The 14135-nt window shown below is 40.9% G+C and overlaps 1 protein-coding gene across 2 annotated transcripts in view; it reads right to left on the bottom strand.

The window, feature by feature from the left end:
* Positions 1-10730, bottom strand: part of TBC1D8B (TBC1 domain family member 8B) — a 30124-nt gene extending 19394 nt beyond the window's left edge. For both annotated transcript variants that reach the window (XM_034063492.1, XM_034063493.1), the window contains exons 1-4: positions 10579-10730; positions 4489-4599; positions 1156-1274; positions 298-523 (exon numbers count right to left, since the gene is read on the bottom strand). In XM_034063492.1, coding sequence (XP_033919383.1) covers positions 298-523; positions 1156-1274; positions 4489-4599; positions 10579-10708 — 586 coding nt within the window. In that variant the 5' untranslated portion in view covers positions 10709-10730. The remainder of the gene's footprint in view (positions 1-297; positions 524-1155; positions 1275-4488; positions 4600-10578) is intronic.
* Positions 10731-14135: the final 3405 nt, after the last annotated feature.

Genomic DNA, 14135 nt, shown 5'->3' with positions numbered 1-14135 from the left:
ATCCTACTTTCTTTATACTTTCTAGTTTTTACATAAACAAAGTTATAGCTCACATTAACAGAGGCATTTCAAACAAAATGATATGTGCAATTAGCACCAGTGCACCCATGTGGATTAAGTCTGTGTGTGAAGAAATAACAGTAATACTCAAGAGACTGAGTTAATACATAATGTGAACTAAAGATGATAGACAAATTTTTGTTACAGTCAACTTCTCTCTGTCTGCCTTCTTTCTGAAGCTAGTAAAATAAACAGTAAAATGTGAAGGGGCTAGGCTTAGCATCAAGGCCTGCTTACCTTCTGCTCCCAGCAAAAAAGAGTAAAAACTAAGGAAGTTGGTACTAAGATAAAGCCATCCTTGACAGGGCACTCTGCCCTTCCAGTAACTGCATGAGTAATAGGTCACCAACTTCTCCTGCTCTGGTAATCCAAAACACCTTTCAAACTTCATAAGACCTTCACGAAACTTCTCAGGATCTTCTTCTTTTACAAAAGAACCTTTTCCCTCTTCAGCAATCAAACCCTAAAACAGAAGAACCAATTACTTATATGTGCACCCAACTCAGGTGGGTACCATACATGTGCCTTCACACACACAGTGTAGCATTCTCCTAACAGGATAGCAAGTTTTAGAATAGGAAGAGTAGTCCGAGGACCAAAACACAGGCCACAAACCAAATGTGCTATTTAAGACTCATCCATCAAACTTCCTACACAACTTAGGCAAGATACACATTCCCTAGTCTCTTGTTCTGAAATAGATGTATTTTCTTCCCTTAATTATAAGAATTCTTGGGCTACATATTTAGCATATATAAAATGAAATGTTGCAACTTCACAAAAACATAGCATATGCTTTCCAGGCACTATTAAAATTATTATTAAATAATTTACCAACAGTTTTAGACCACTGTTTAAAGGCATCTTGTGTATCATTTATCAAGAAGAGTTTATGTCAAACAACCTTAACTGTGGGGCAGATGAACAGGAACAATGAAATGTGTTGAAGTTAACAGCTACATATTACTCAATCACAAGTATTTAGCATTATGATGCTGTCCTTTGATATTGCAAAAAGGACACATTCCTCATACATGTTTAGAGGAAAAATAAATAACTGGCCTTTCCCAGTTATGTCATGTGCCTATTACTTACTCTTATCTTTCCCTGGACAAAGCTCGTAATATCTTCATTTGAATCAAATACTGATAAAGTCTTCATAACATTCTGTTCTAACCAGTCCCAGTGTTCTGTTATTTCTTCTCTGCTAGATCCTGATTGAAAAAGAATGTTAGTATTACTTAAAATTAGAACAGATTTTAATTATTTCACTGAAAAATAATAATCAAGAGAATACTTACAAAATTCCTGATTCACAGAGTAATTTAGATACACATTGTCCAACTCTTGTCTGCACTAAAAACATATTTGGTGTACACTGAAAATGTGCATTGCTCTGTTTTTATCTTCAAGCCCTTTATGCAGTTATATTTCTAATCTATACCTCCAGAAGCATCTCAGCTTTATCAATGTTGAAGAGCTCAGCAATGAAGCCTGACCTGGAATAACAGCTCAGCAGTACCTCGTCAACATGAATGGCAAAGCATTGCTAGACATTCCCAGTCTGATCATCTAGAAGGTGGGAAATGTGAAATTGAGACTAAGAAGAAAATTAAATCTGGGCCTTTAATATCCTCATCTTTGATCACTGGCCCACAAACAGCTTCTAGAGCAGAACCTCAGGACTTAGACCTGCTGTGCAAAATCCCTTCCAACAGGTGTAAGGATGGAAAGCCCACATCACCATAGCCTTGAAGGCAGCAAAGACTTCTCTTTGGATACTTAAACATTTTCAAACACCTCAGAGAAAAGAAAACCATGTCACTTTACTTACTTTACACTGATTTTAATTTTAGGTTTCACTGCAACTATATAGCAAGTAAAAACTTCTCTCACCTGAACTTTCCAGAAATACATTAAGAGTACTCATTTACTTTAAACACAAATGAACACTCTTACCCACTAGCTACTTCTGTAATTAGAGAACTGTGCTAGGCCAACTTCAAAATTCTTATGATAATTCACCTTTCTCTTTTCACACACTCAATTACAAATGATGCAACTGGTAATAGGTAAAAGGCAGAAATGCTACTAGTGAAACAACAGTAGAAGTCCAGCAAAATCAACCTGGGACTAAGTCAATCCCCATCAGACTGGAGACAGCAAGAGGGAAAGAGAGGGACAGAATTTACATAGACTTGAATAAAGGGATTCTAGGATATAAATTAATTGACAGCTTCGTCCTCCACAGGAATGCTCACAAATAAAATCAGTCAGTGTAATCACACACTATCAATACCCCTAAGCAAGAACACACCTTTAATAATTTCTTTTTTCTTAATTTACTTTGACAGAGTAATTAAACAACTTTTAATGGACTCCACAGAATTAAAGTTGCCTTGGGAATGAACAGAAATTGTTCTAAATATAGTTAAACAGTTATACTGCACTACACAGAGTGGATTTGCAACACTTTAAAAAATTATGTGAAGGGTAATTAACTTAGCAATTAAATTGAAAACTAATTGTTTTTCTCAGACTAGACATGTAGACCAATTATTGAGTCATAGTACAAATCAAAGGCAAAGAAGTGACACAGTAAAGATTAAAGATTTTAATAAATATTTAAATGATTTGGGAGCACTGTTTCAGATATTTAATATCTAACAGTAAGAACAAAATGTCTTTTCAGTTTCTTCATAGGAGGAGGAGTAATCTGGTTCTGAACACTGAGTACAACTACAGTATGTGGCCTTTTGTTGTAAAGTATCCTTACGCAGCACAGAACTGGTATCAATTCAGTCCTAAGGTGAAGATAACAATTGGTATTTTCCCAAGGCCTGACCACTAGAATTCCCCAGAGTGTATTTCCAACATCCTTATCAAAGTACCTGTTTGACAGCCTGTCACCATCAGTTCTGACTTCCTCAGAAGCAGGTCCAAAATTTTATTTACTGCCAATTCACAAATTGTTCAAATTCTATCAACTTTATAAGGCTGCCCTTTTAAAGTGACATGGACTGAATTACATGAAATCACTATTAAACTGTTCTCTGACTGCTGCCCTTCAGAGAAGTCCTTGCAGAACGTGAACAGGAACAGATTAGCATTACTGCATGAGATGTGTAAATTATTAACTAAACACCTAAAAGAACAAATTTGCATTCTGAAAGTAGCTAACTGGATAAAAAAGGCAGCAAGAGGCACAATTTTCCATTTAGGGTGAAGCAATGAAGATTCATAATAAAGTGCTAACAGCAAAATCCAATGTAACAACAGCACAGCACTTACTGGTGGAATTACTCATGCATGTAAGCATTTGCAGAATGGTGGTTTTCCTGCAAAGCTGGTATTTTGCCAGAGGTAACTAAACAGAAGGCCTGGAGCCTAGAGAAGTCTAGATGGGGTCTTATTTCTTAAAAAAACACTACTGATTCAAAAAAATCAAAATATGGAAATATTAATTAAAATATATGTCTCTTTTCCACTGTTATTATAGATGCTCATGGCAGTGGGGTTGGAACTAAATGATCTTTAAGGTCCCTTCCACCCCAAACCATTCTATGATTCTATGTTCATAGAGTTTTCAAAAAGCCTTAAAACTAGATTCATTCCACAACAGCGACTTTTTAGCATTAGACCACATGACAGCATTATTTCAATATAAAGATGACAGTATTATTTCAATATAAAAACAAGACCATGCCCCAGAAGTATAATCAATGATTCATGTAAAGAATAAAAGCATTCCTTCAACTTCGGGAATGGAGGTCTCTTTGGACACCCAGTAGCTAAGCAGCGTCTATAGAGGAATTCAGATTTCATTCTCACAAAAAGCTGAAAAACTTAAAATAAAACTTAAAACCAAAAGACAACAAAATAAACTCATGCATGGCAGCAAAGGCATGCTCTTGGAAAAAATCACATACCCCACTCCCAAGGTCAACTTTCTCTCCTATTTCATACTGGCTAATAACACAACACGAGGAAAAGAAAGAACTTTCTTATGCTACAAGAGCAACAGATATGAGGAATAATCCAGTTCTGCCCATGACTGGGAATTTGGCTATTTTTAAAAAGCAAAGATAGAGTAGAAAAAAAGAAATAAAATTAGGATCAGTAGTTGCAGTTATTCCTACCTACAGCACATTTAGCATTCTTAAGAGTTAACTTACCCCTAACATTCTAAACTGTGCCAAGTTAGACATGCAGCTTATAGACAAAAATATTATATTACTGTTATCCCAAGAGAGTACTAAGGCTTTATTACCTGCAGCAACAGGAAGTTGTAATAGATATAGATATATTCTGAACACCTGGAACCACACGCTCTATCTCAGGTTTGCAAATGATTTTAAACCACTTAGAGGTCACGAGAATGAATAATGACATGAGAAAATTAACCTAAAAACAGATCATAGTACATACCACATGCAATGGACCAGTAAACTTGGGAGTCTGGTGTCTGATGCAAAATGCGAAACGGGGCGACTTTCGATGTAGAATCCAACACTGCATCTAATGTTCCCACAAGCAGACCTGTTGTGTTCAAGAAAACGTATACAGCATAGTGAAAATCAGGTTTTGAAATGTACACTCACTTCTAATTTCTTTCTTAGTGAATGGGAATGATACCCAAATAAGGACTAATGAACTCTTGAGAAAATAAGCACAAATGAGTAAAGCAAAAAGTGCTCCAAGAGGTGATGGTATTTTGATCCATTAAAAGCCATTATAAATACAAAATGAGGATGAAGTTTTTTGAGATGACGCCCTTGGAAGCAATAGCCATGTAGTATGGTAAATCACAGGCCAATCTGAAATGTAACAGTAGTTCCCAGCCTTCAACAAGCACAAGCAGCAACTGAACTAGCTCTTAGTTAGTCATTTACTGTTGTTATGTTTTCCAGTCAGAGGAAACAGTTCTTACAAGAGACAAAATTGAGAAGCCCAATCACCCTCAGAATAGTTTTCCATGATACACACTCAGCATAAAGCTTGTATAACTACCTTGCCATAGTTGTTCAAGCTTCAGAATGCTTTTGCTTCTCTTCAAACACCCTAAGGTAATGAAAAACACAAAACGCCCCGAAAGACCAGTACACTACATCAATCAAAAACACTATCTTATCAACAGTTCCACTAGACAACACTGCTTTGTCTACAGATGTGATATAGACTACAGGACTGCACCTAAGCCGATAAATTCTCAGTACATTACAAACTAATTCTACAGCTGTGGCCACTGGCATATTGTGAGGAACCAGCAGAGTCTCATGGCCTTACCCTAGTCCTGGAAGTGCTCTATGAGCAGTGAGTTTTTTGAATGCTATGTTATCACACAGGGTTTCCATAACTACATGTTGTTGGGTGTTTCTCAGCCAGCACCCTCTATTGCTCCTTCCCATTAGGAAATCAAAAAACACGTTCCCTCAGGCAAGTATGACCACAGCTTGAGGGGTTTGCTGGCACTCTGCTGACACCATTCACACAAGCCCACTGAAGAATGATTCATTTCCAGGGTTGCAGAAAGTTAAAATTCACCTGTATAATGACAAGGATATTAGCTGTAAAATAAAGGAGTAACTAACAAAACAGACGAGTAACTGCTCAACCTAGACACTAACATCATCTCTGTAAGGGAGGCAAGAGTTAAAAACAGCTCCAGTAATTGCTATTCCCTTGCCAATGAAATTCAATATATGTTGCTCTCAAACAATCAATTTTAGGGATAAGCTATCTGAGGTCATTTACTCTCATCCCTGCTCAAAGCTAGATCCCCTAGTTTCTACTAGGGATTCCACTTAAATCCCTCTCTTGCCTCACTCAGGGAGTGAATTCAGCTGTAGATATGGAAGGTGATACACATTTACAGGGCAAAAGGGCTCTGCTTTTAGAAAACACTTTCTGTTTTATAGCTGTGTGAGTAAAACTACTGGGAAATACCAGTGATGCTTCAATAAATAGGGTAAATTAGAAGAGAAGGGAAGGGAAGGGAAGGGAAGGGAAGGGAAGGAAAGGGAAGGGAAGGGAAGGGAAGAAAAGGCAACAACCCCAGAATAGCTTTGAAATAAGGTTGTGTTCTTCCCAGAAGTCTCTAAAACACTCTTCTTCTCAGTCTCAACTTCACTGCCAGTTTTCTCTATCTCCTCCCCTCCAGCAACACAGTGGGACACTGAGTGTGGTTGCAGTCAATTCCTCACACCTTGTTTCTGCTCCTCTTCCTCCTCAGGGGAGGACTTCACACACTCTTCCCCTGCGCCAGCATGGGGTCCCTCCCACAGGAGACAGTCCTTCATGAACTTCTCCAACAAGAGCCCTTCCTATGGCTCATGAACGGCTCCAGCATGGGTCCCTCCTGTAGTGCGCAGTTCCTCAGGAACACACTGCTCCAATGTGGGGTAAAGAGCTAAAACCATTTATAGGCATTCTCCTAAGCTTACTGTTTAGGTACATGAAAAGACTCCATAGAATTCTACAGAGGACATCTCACAGCAAGAAAGCGTACAGCAACCTTAAGAGAGGTTTTTAATAGCTAGGTCATGGCAACTAAAATGTTTAGGTTTGAAGAAATATAAACATGAAGAATAAAAATCATGAACTTCAAATGATTGTTTAGGGTTTTTTGTACCATAAAGTCAACCTGTTAATAAATCACAAATTAAAAACAAAAATAAATCTTGATGGGAATGTGATTCCTGCAAGGAATATAACCAATAGGAAGAGCACGTGAAATGTACAGATTTACTACAAAACCAAAACCCGCTGTATCATTAAGCTAAGACAAATTCAGGTATCCCAGCTACAACTGAAATGGTCTGCAATTTCATCAAAACCTTTAAAAGAAAGATCAAAAGATGCAGGTCAGCTGAAACCAAATCTACCAGAATAACACAGCAGATGCTATGTAACTTTCACAAAGGCTTCTCTGGCACAGGATACAAAATCAGGGGAGAAACACACATGAGAATTAACTGTTGCCAAAGTACAGCAATGCAGGAGGCCAAAACTGTAAATCTCTATGCAGCAAATATTTATTCACAGAGACAGGATAAAGCTTCCTTCCATAAACAGCTTTACAAAGCATTTTGGTCCAGTTTTCACTAGACAAACTAAGATACAAATGCATACCATATAAACCAAGAAAAGCCATTGTCTCTGTGTATTTGATTTAAAATACACACATGCTAACTTTTGAATAAGACCCTGTTTTTCTGCTTCCTCAAATTAAGCACAGAAGTGTGGTTTTTGGATTTTTTTCTTTATTTCCAAGTGAACCTGATCTCATGACTAAGAAACCTCAGATTAATGAAATACTGAGCACAGCCTGAGATGCAAATGTTCTTAGTCAACTGAGATGTAAAACTGGTTAACTAAGCCTTCAGTGAATAAAAGATTTAATATCCATTTACAGCAACTCAAGTACGTTATGATCAGTGGTTATGACTCAGGTAAAACAACAGTAACTCACCTGTGTATCCAAGCCCTTATGTGTCAATCTATCTAGCCTATCTGTGGCAATAAAGATATCCTTGAAAGAAGGGAAAATTATAAGCAATAGCTGCCACAGGAAATCCAGGACTTTAAGAGTCAGGGTTTTTCCCTACCTTTCCAAGTGCAGACTAGTTTCCACCATGCATTTCATTTAAAGTTTTCCTCTTCTTGTGGTTGTATTTTACTTCAATTTCTCAAAGAGAAAGGGGCAAATTGTAACAACAGAAGTAGAAATTAAGTATTTGATTGCATTTCAGTGAAAGATTTGTATTTTATGACGTCAAATACCCATTCATATAACTACTCCCAGAATACCCACCTCCTAGCCAAAGTCCTGTCTAAACTATCACTGAAGCAACATCCTTGTGACTAACATGCCTAATCTCACTCGACCTTGGTTACAGCACATGCATTCATGTAAAGCTAAGCAGCACACACCTGCAGGAAGAGAGCCAAGGCTAAGCAAAACCAGCACAAGGTATTTCCGTCTATTTTCATCTACACTGTCCAACTCTGAGCTATGTTGTCTGTGGACACAAGTAATAGAAGCAAACTATCATGCACAGATCACAGATTGGTCATGCTCTAACAATCAGTCCAGAAAGGTCATACAAACAAATTGGACTGCAGCCTTCTGTCTAAACAGAAGGATACCACCAGAATTCCCAGCCTTCCTTTAGGGAAGTTTCTCTGTTGTCATCTATTTTTAACCCTTGGTCTGCACCTTCTCCAGTTATGGTCTGTTTCTCGAAACTCACATCTCCCCTTCTTAAAGTCCATTCAACTTAAAGAAGCACAACCAAGTGTACTCGCCTATTCTTGGGAATCCTTTGCTAACTGCATCCTCAGCTTTACTGCTACTCAAACCCTGAAGCATTGCTCACCTTCCAGTTCCTGACCTGAGGCATTTTTCCTCCCTTCCCTGAGGACTCAGTCTTACACTGCTACCTGCCTCTTTCACTGGTACCCCCTCAGTCCCTCAATGCTGCCAGTGAGCTCTAGCCTCACCTCACCAGCTGAAAAATGCTGTTCACAATAAGATTTTACTTGGCACGTTTGTGATGACCTCATAAGAGAATAGCTGCTCACTGGATTTTCTTCTAAAGCAAGCACTAATTTTCTTAAGTGACACATAGCAACATAAAATTCAAATCACGCATAGCAAATTACGCTTGCTTGTACCTAGAGGGTTTGAATATTTCCAAACCTGCAAACACAAATGTAACTGCATTATTTCCAATTTCCTTGTTATTCTTTCTTAATTACAATTTAAATCCAGTAATATCTCACTCTTCTTGCTCCTGTGCAGTGAAAAACATAACTTGCACAGCTGAAATCTGTATGAATCTAACATTATGAGAAAAGCTACAGAAATAACATGTGTAATGGCAGATTAAAAAAGCATACTACAGGAACCATCCCATATGTGGTTTTCCATGCTGTCAAATGCCATCAAGGACAAAAGACTAGTGACAGAAGCCTCACCTTCAACAAAAAACAAAGGGCACTAGGAGGGCCCAGCTACCCATCCTGCTGTAAGCCTAGGAGGACATTTGTAAATAAATACCTAATTGTAGGTCTCCTTCTTTCACTTCAGTCATAGTTCTTACATGACTTTTATCACACAGAAAGACAACCTTCATACCAGCTCAGCTTCCCTGGCTTACAAAGATACCAGGCCTGAGACTGGCCCACCTAGACTTATAAGGCTGCAAAATATCACCCTTGGTTCCAAGATGAAGCCTAGCATTACCTATCTATAATTGTATGATATGCCTAAAAGAGAACCTGGGATTTTGTGAAGCCTTCTTTTTACACTTAACTTGTGCCCTCCAAGTGGTTCACATGTCAATGAAGAAAGCTCCACCTCAAGCTGGGAAGGATATTTCTACATCCGAAAGTCATCACCCAAAAACTGGGACTTTGTGTTTTCATCCAGTAGAATGGATAAGTGTTTCAACAAGATAATTATGCCTCATGTTTTAACACAGCTTGCTTTACGATGACGCAACTAGAAAGAGCCTTGAAAACCCAAAGAGATGCAACTGATGCAAAACACTCCAGAATCATATTCCATCCAGAAATAACTTTACTCTGATTCCCTGTAGTTTTTCTCCTTGACAGGGTCAATGACAAATGCCACCAGACTATGAAGGAGTCAGTTCTCATCTAAATAGCTACCACAGCAGAGGTCTCAGTGGTAGCTGGGGTCCCTGCAGTGCACAATGAGACAGACAGACAAGAATTAAAAACAGAAACTCAGCTCCACACCTTTAAGTTCTCATGAAATAAAGTTTATTATACAGTGGTCAGTGCCCTGTCACTTTCCTGACCCATCTCTCCTGACAAGCTCCATCAAATCATATGCTTGTTACTGAAATAACCGACCAGAAATGCCTGAGCAGGAGCTCATTCCAAGCAGCCACAGGGATGTGGAATGAGCATCTTGCCAAAGGAAGACAGACACATCATTTCTTCCATGTGTCCTCTTCCAACAAGCTGCAAACCCAACCCTGCCAAGTGTCCCTTGGTGCAAAGGGCTGTTAAGCTAGAACCAAGTGTTGGGCTGCACTGATCTCAGCTCCATGTCCCACCCAAAGGCAGCAGCCAGCCCAGCCCAGCCCAGCCCTGCCAGGATGTACATCCCACCAAGATCTGCACCCAGGAGCACCCGCAGACCCCATCCCACATGGAGTGTGGTGGAAACTTAATCGACTCTTCCTTTTTCCCCCGTGGGATGTCTTGAAATGCCTCTTCCATGCAAGAAAAACGGGGGGTGAGTGGAAGAGGAGAACCACATGAAAACCCCCATGAAGGTCAACGGCTCCAGAACTCCATCAGGCCTCCCCCTCTGTCCCTCCCCCTCAGGACCGAGGATCCCAGCAGCAGTTATCAACCACCCTCTCCCTTTCAGCCTTTCCTCCTCCCCTTCTCCCCCTCGCCCCTGACAGCCCAGGCCTGAGGCGGCCTCGCTCCGCCCCTCAGCCGAGGGGAGCCCGTGCCCTGGCCCCGGGGGGGCAGTACCTGCCAGCCCTCCTCCGCCCTCCTCGCCGTAGCCCCGCCGCCTCTGCAGCACGAAGTATTGGTTGGAGCGCTCCTGCACCCACAGCTTGAGGGCATTTTTCAGCAGCACCTCCTCAGGCTTCAGCCACATCGCGGCGGCCGCTTCACTCCCCACCGCCCATGCCCGCTGCGGCCGCCCTGCCTCCGGCTCCACGCACACAGCCCGGCGGCCAAGCCCCGCCGCCGGCAGGAGGGGCGCCCTGCCCCGAGGCATGCTGGGAGTTGTAGTCCTCACCGCCGGCTGGCCGTGCAGTACCGCCGCCTCAGGAACTACAGCTCCCGTCGGGCATTGCGAAGCCGCCCGGGCCTGGCCCATGGGGGCCGTGGAGGCACCGGTGACAGAGCCCGAGACTCGGCTGGACTATGAGAGTTATGTCTGCTCCTGCTCCGCAGGCTGTGGCACCTCCGCTATGTCCGGGGCCGGAGCATTCCAGTGTGTCCCTAAAATGCCTTCCTAAGGCGGGTTGGACGCTGTTTTGTCCTCACGGCCACAGGGAGCAGTCCCATTTTCGATTTGAGACCAAAAACATTCAATTAGCCGAGAACTTCGGGGTTTATGGTTGCACTCCTGTCAGCACTAAGGCTGCTGCAGGAAACAACTCAGGAAAAACCTGCCACGTAAGGAAGGAAACCATGGCCAGCACCTCCACCTCACTCGGCCCAGCACCGGTTCCCTCACCACACACAGGCCACACCAGGAGCAGAAGAGAGGTCTCACCAGACAAGGCAAACAACAAATAGATATAGGAGTACATTGCTCTTTATGGGGCAGTGTCTTCATTACCTCCACCTAAAGTGACTCAGAGTAACAGACCTCAGCTGAACTGGGAGCAATCCTTCCATGGATGCTGCTCTTACAAGAGCGTTCCCGGAGAGAGCATTTACCATTTAGTTTTCCCCAATTAGTCATGCCCTTGGATATAGGAAATACCTATTAAGGATCTAAGACAGCTCTTCTGATGCTAATTGTAAGGAGTTGCCCTTGGATGCCCACGGCATTTCCAACCCAGAGCCTGGCTTTTGGCATCTCACACATACTGGACATGTTAGGACACATGTTGCTTTCTTATGTAGATTTAAACTTCTGTAACTGGATAAAGATTAAACAGTAAAATGATATTGCTTGGGAAATGCCTCATTTGTTTTCCTCTCCCTTGGTTCAAGGTCTTGAATGTCTTTTTTCCAGTTCCCTCAGGCACTGTATTTTTAACCAAATACTACTAAAATGCAAGGAGTGCCCTGCTATCAGCTTGGAGGAATTTATTTATAGGCACTTAAACTCTTTCTTAATCAGTGCACAATCATCCTACAGTCAAATCAATGCATTCTACAGCATCCATTTAGTGCTGTGGAAATTTTCTGTCACTGTATTAATAAAGACCTCCTAGAAATGGTAAATTACATCCCACAAGTAACAGTAGCCAAGATTATATAAGTAAATAGCTAGATAAGTAAATTTTGGCTTCAGTCTGCACAACCAACATTGAAAACCAGTGCAGAGAATTACATAGCTGTTAATTCACAGTAGGTGAACATTGCAGTTTGGTTTCAAGTTTCCCTTAGAATCAACATTAAATTGCCAAAGCCAGGAGCTTTTCTTTCATCTGTTCCAAAACACCAGCCATTACAGCCCTGTGGGAGTGGAACTCTATCCAAACCTGCACAGGAAAAACATCAATCTAAACCTGGCTGCAAAGGCAGGGCTACCTCCTTCTGAGCTGGTGTATGTTAAACACAGAGTGATGCTATGTTGAATCACACAGCCAAGGTAGATGTGTATACTTACTCTGCCCAACTGTTAGGCTATTTGACAAGTGCAGATCTTTCCATCTAAAGATGGAGACAGATTAGGTCTCTCCATTTTATGGGAAGAGTCCAACTGCCCATTTGACTCCAACTGCATTTAAGTTTGCAGCCTCTCATAACAAGCCCTGCTTTTCCCTTGAGCAAACCTCTCAGCTGTAACTATGTTTCTATAGGGGCACTGGGAATTTTTTCTCATATTTTTTCCAGTATGAGAAAATGATATTATTATGGTTTGGGATTGAAAATCAAATCCCACTGTTACAAAGCCTGGGTAATGAGAAAGCACAGCAATTCAGCACAAGGTGACAAGGCTTCCCCTCCTGCAGGGATAAAACAAATCTTTCCTAGTCCCCCCTTGGAGAACATGCAAGCATTTGAGTGAAGTATCTAGATTAGAGCTTTCCTGGGGGAGAGAGAAATTACAGCAGTGAGTAAACACTTGGAGATGATGACAGAGCCTGTTCTGCTTTCTCTTTAGGGCGGAATAACTGACACATTTGTGTGACTCAATGGGAGTATTAACAGAGCCAAAAGGCACTCATTTGAGAAACTGTTATCACTCATGGGCACCTAACTTCAAGTGTCTCACAGTGTATATATAGCAAACTCCAACTATTGCACAATAACAGCAAGTTTACATGGAACAACCTGCATTAAGCTGCAAAAGCAGAGAAGCATTACATTCTTCAGCCTAGCAGTAGCTCAAATGCTGTTCAGGTACACATGTTGCATTTATTCCTGAAGATCAGCCTAAGTGTATTGGACTCCAAGAAAGACACATCTAACTCTACAGCACATGAACTGCTGCATTCCCCAGTACTCCATTAGTGCATTCCTTGAGAAAATGGTGGGTATCCACCATACCCTTCAAAATATGAGTACTGGAAAAAAGACAGATTTATTGCTCTTAAAAAGACAGTAAGTAGAAATGCATGAATCCTATAAACAAAGCAACCTATATGCATAGACTGGAAGAAAACAAAAAAGCCAAAGTGCCTTTCAATGTATTGATCTAAATCACACACACATGTGCCCTTTTCTGAAAGTCAAATCTTGTTCCTATTAAACAGAAGACTGGCAGATAGTTTTATTTTCAGTGTAACAGCATGAAATTCTAGTACCTTACAGCTTACACACTGTAATAAGTTTATAAAGTATTTTGAAATGAGAATGAAATTAAGTGTTCAGGTGCTGACTACTTACTGCTTGGTTGGTTCCTTTCTCTGCTCTGCACTTCAGATGCCCACAGAAGGGTGATCACAGCAAAAAGAGAGTTTCGAGTGGTTTGATTTATACTCAGCTTTAGAATTTGAGCCCACAACCAAGCAATGTTTCCTAGACTAGACCTGGAATTTAGCTAAAAAGAAGCACCAGGTAACTACTACGAAATTGGCCAAGGGGAGTCACAAGTTTTTTATACAGCTAATAGTATATTTTAGTACAAAGGGCATTTAATTGTCTTTAAAACCTATTGCCTTACACCACAAACATAAACCTTTGAGTAAGGGAGGGACACTGAGTAACCTGACAGAGAAGTGAGCTGCAACCTGCCTGATCTGCAGAGTTCATGTAAGGCTACCTTGTGCTGAACATGCTGTGAAGAACTGTTCAGAGGTACATCAAGCAGCTCACTGCACACACCCTGAGCTACTTGGGTTTTGAATACATCTACTAGGCTTAAGCTTGGCAATACCATTTCAATCCATGTAATA

This window comes from Melopsittacus undulatus, chromosome 6, assembly GCF_012275295.1.
Source record: "Melopsittacus undulatus isolate bMelUnd1 chromosome 6, bMelUnd1.mat.Z, whole genome shotgun sequence".
In the NCBI taxonomy this organism is placed as follows: Eukaryota; Metazoa; Chordata; class Aves; order Psittaciformes; family Psittaculidae; genus Melopsittacus; species Melopsittacus undulatus.
Note: the sequence above shows the minus strand (reverse complement) of the source record. Positions and strands in the feature narration are given on the sequence as shown.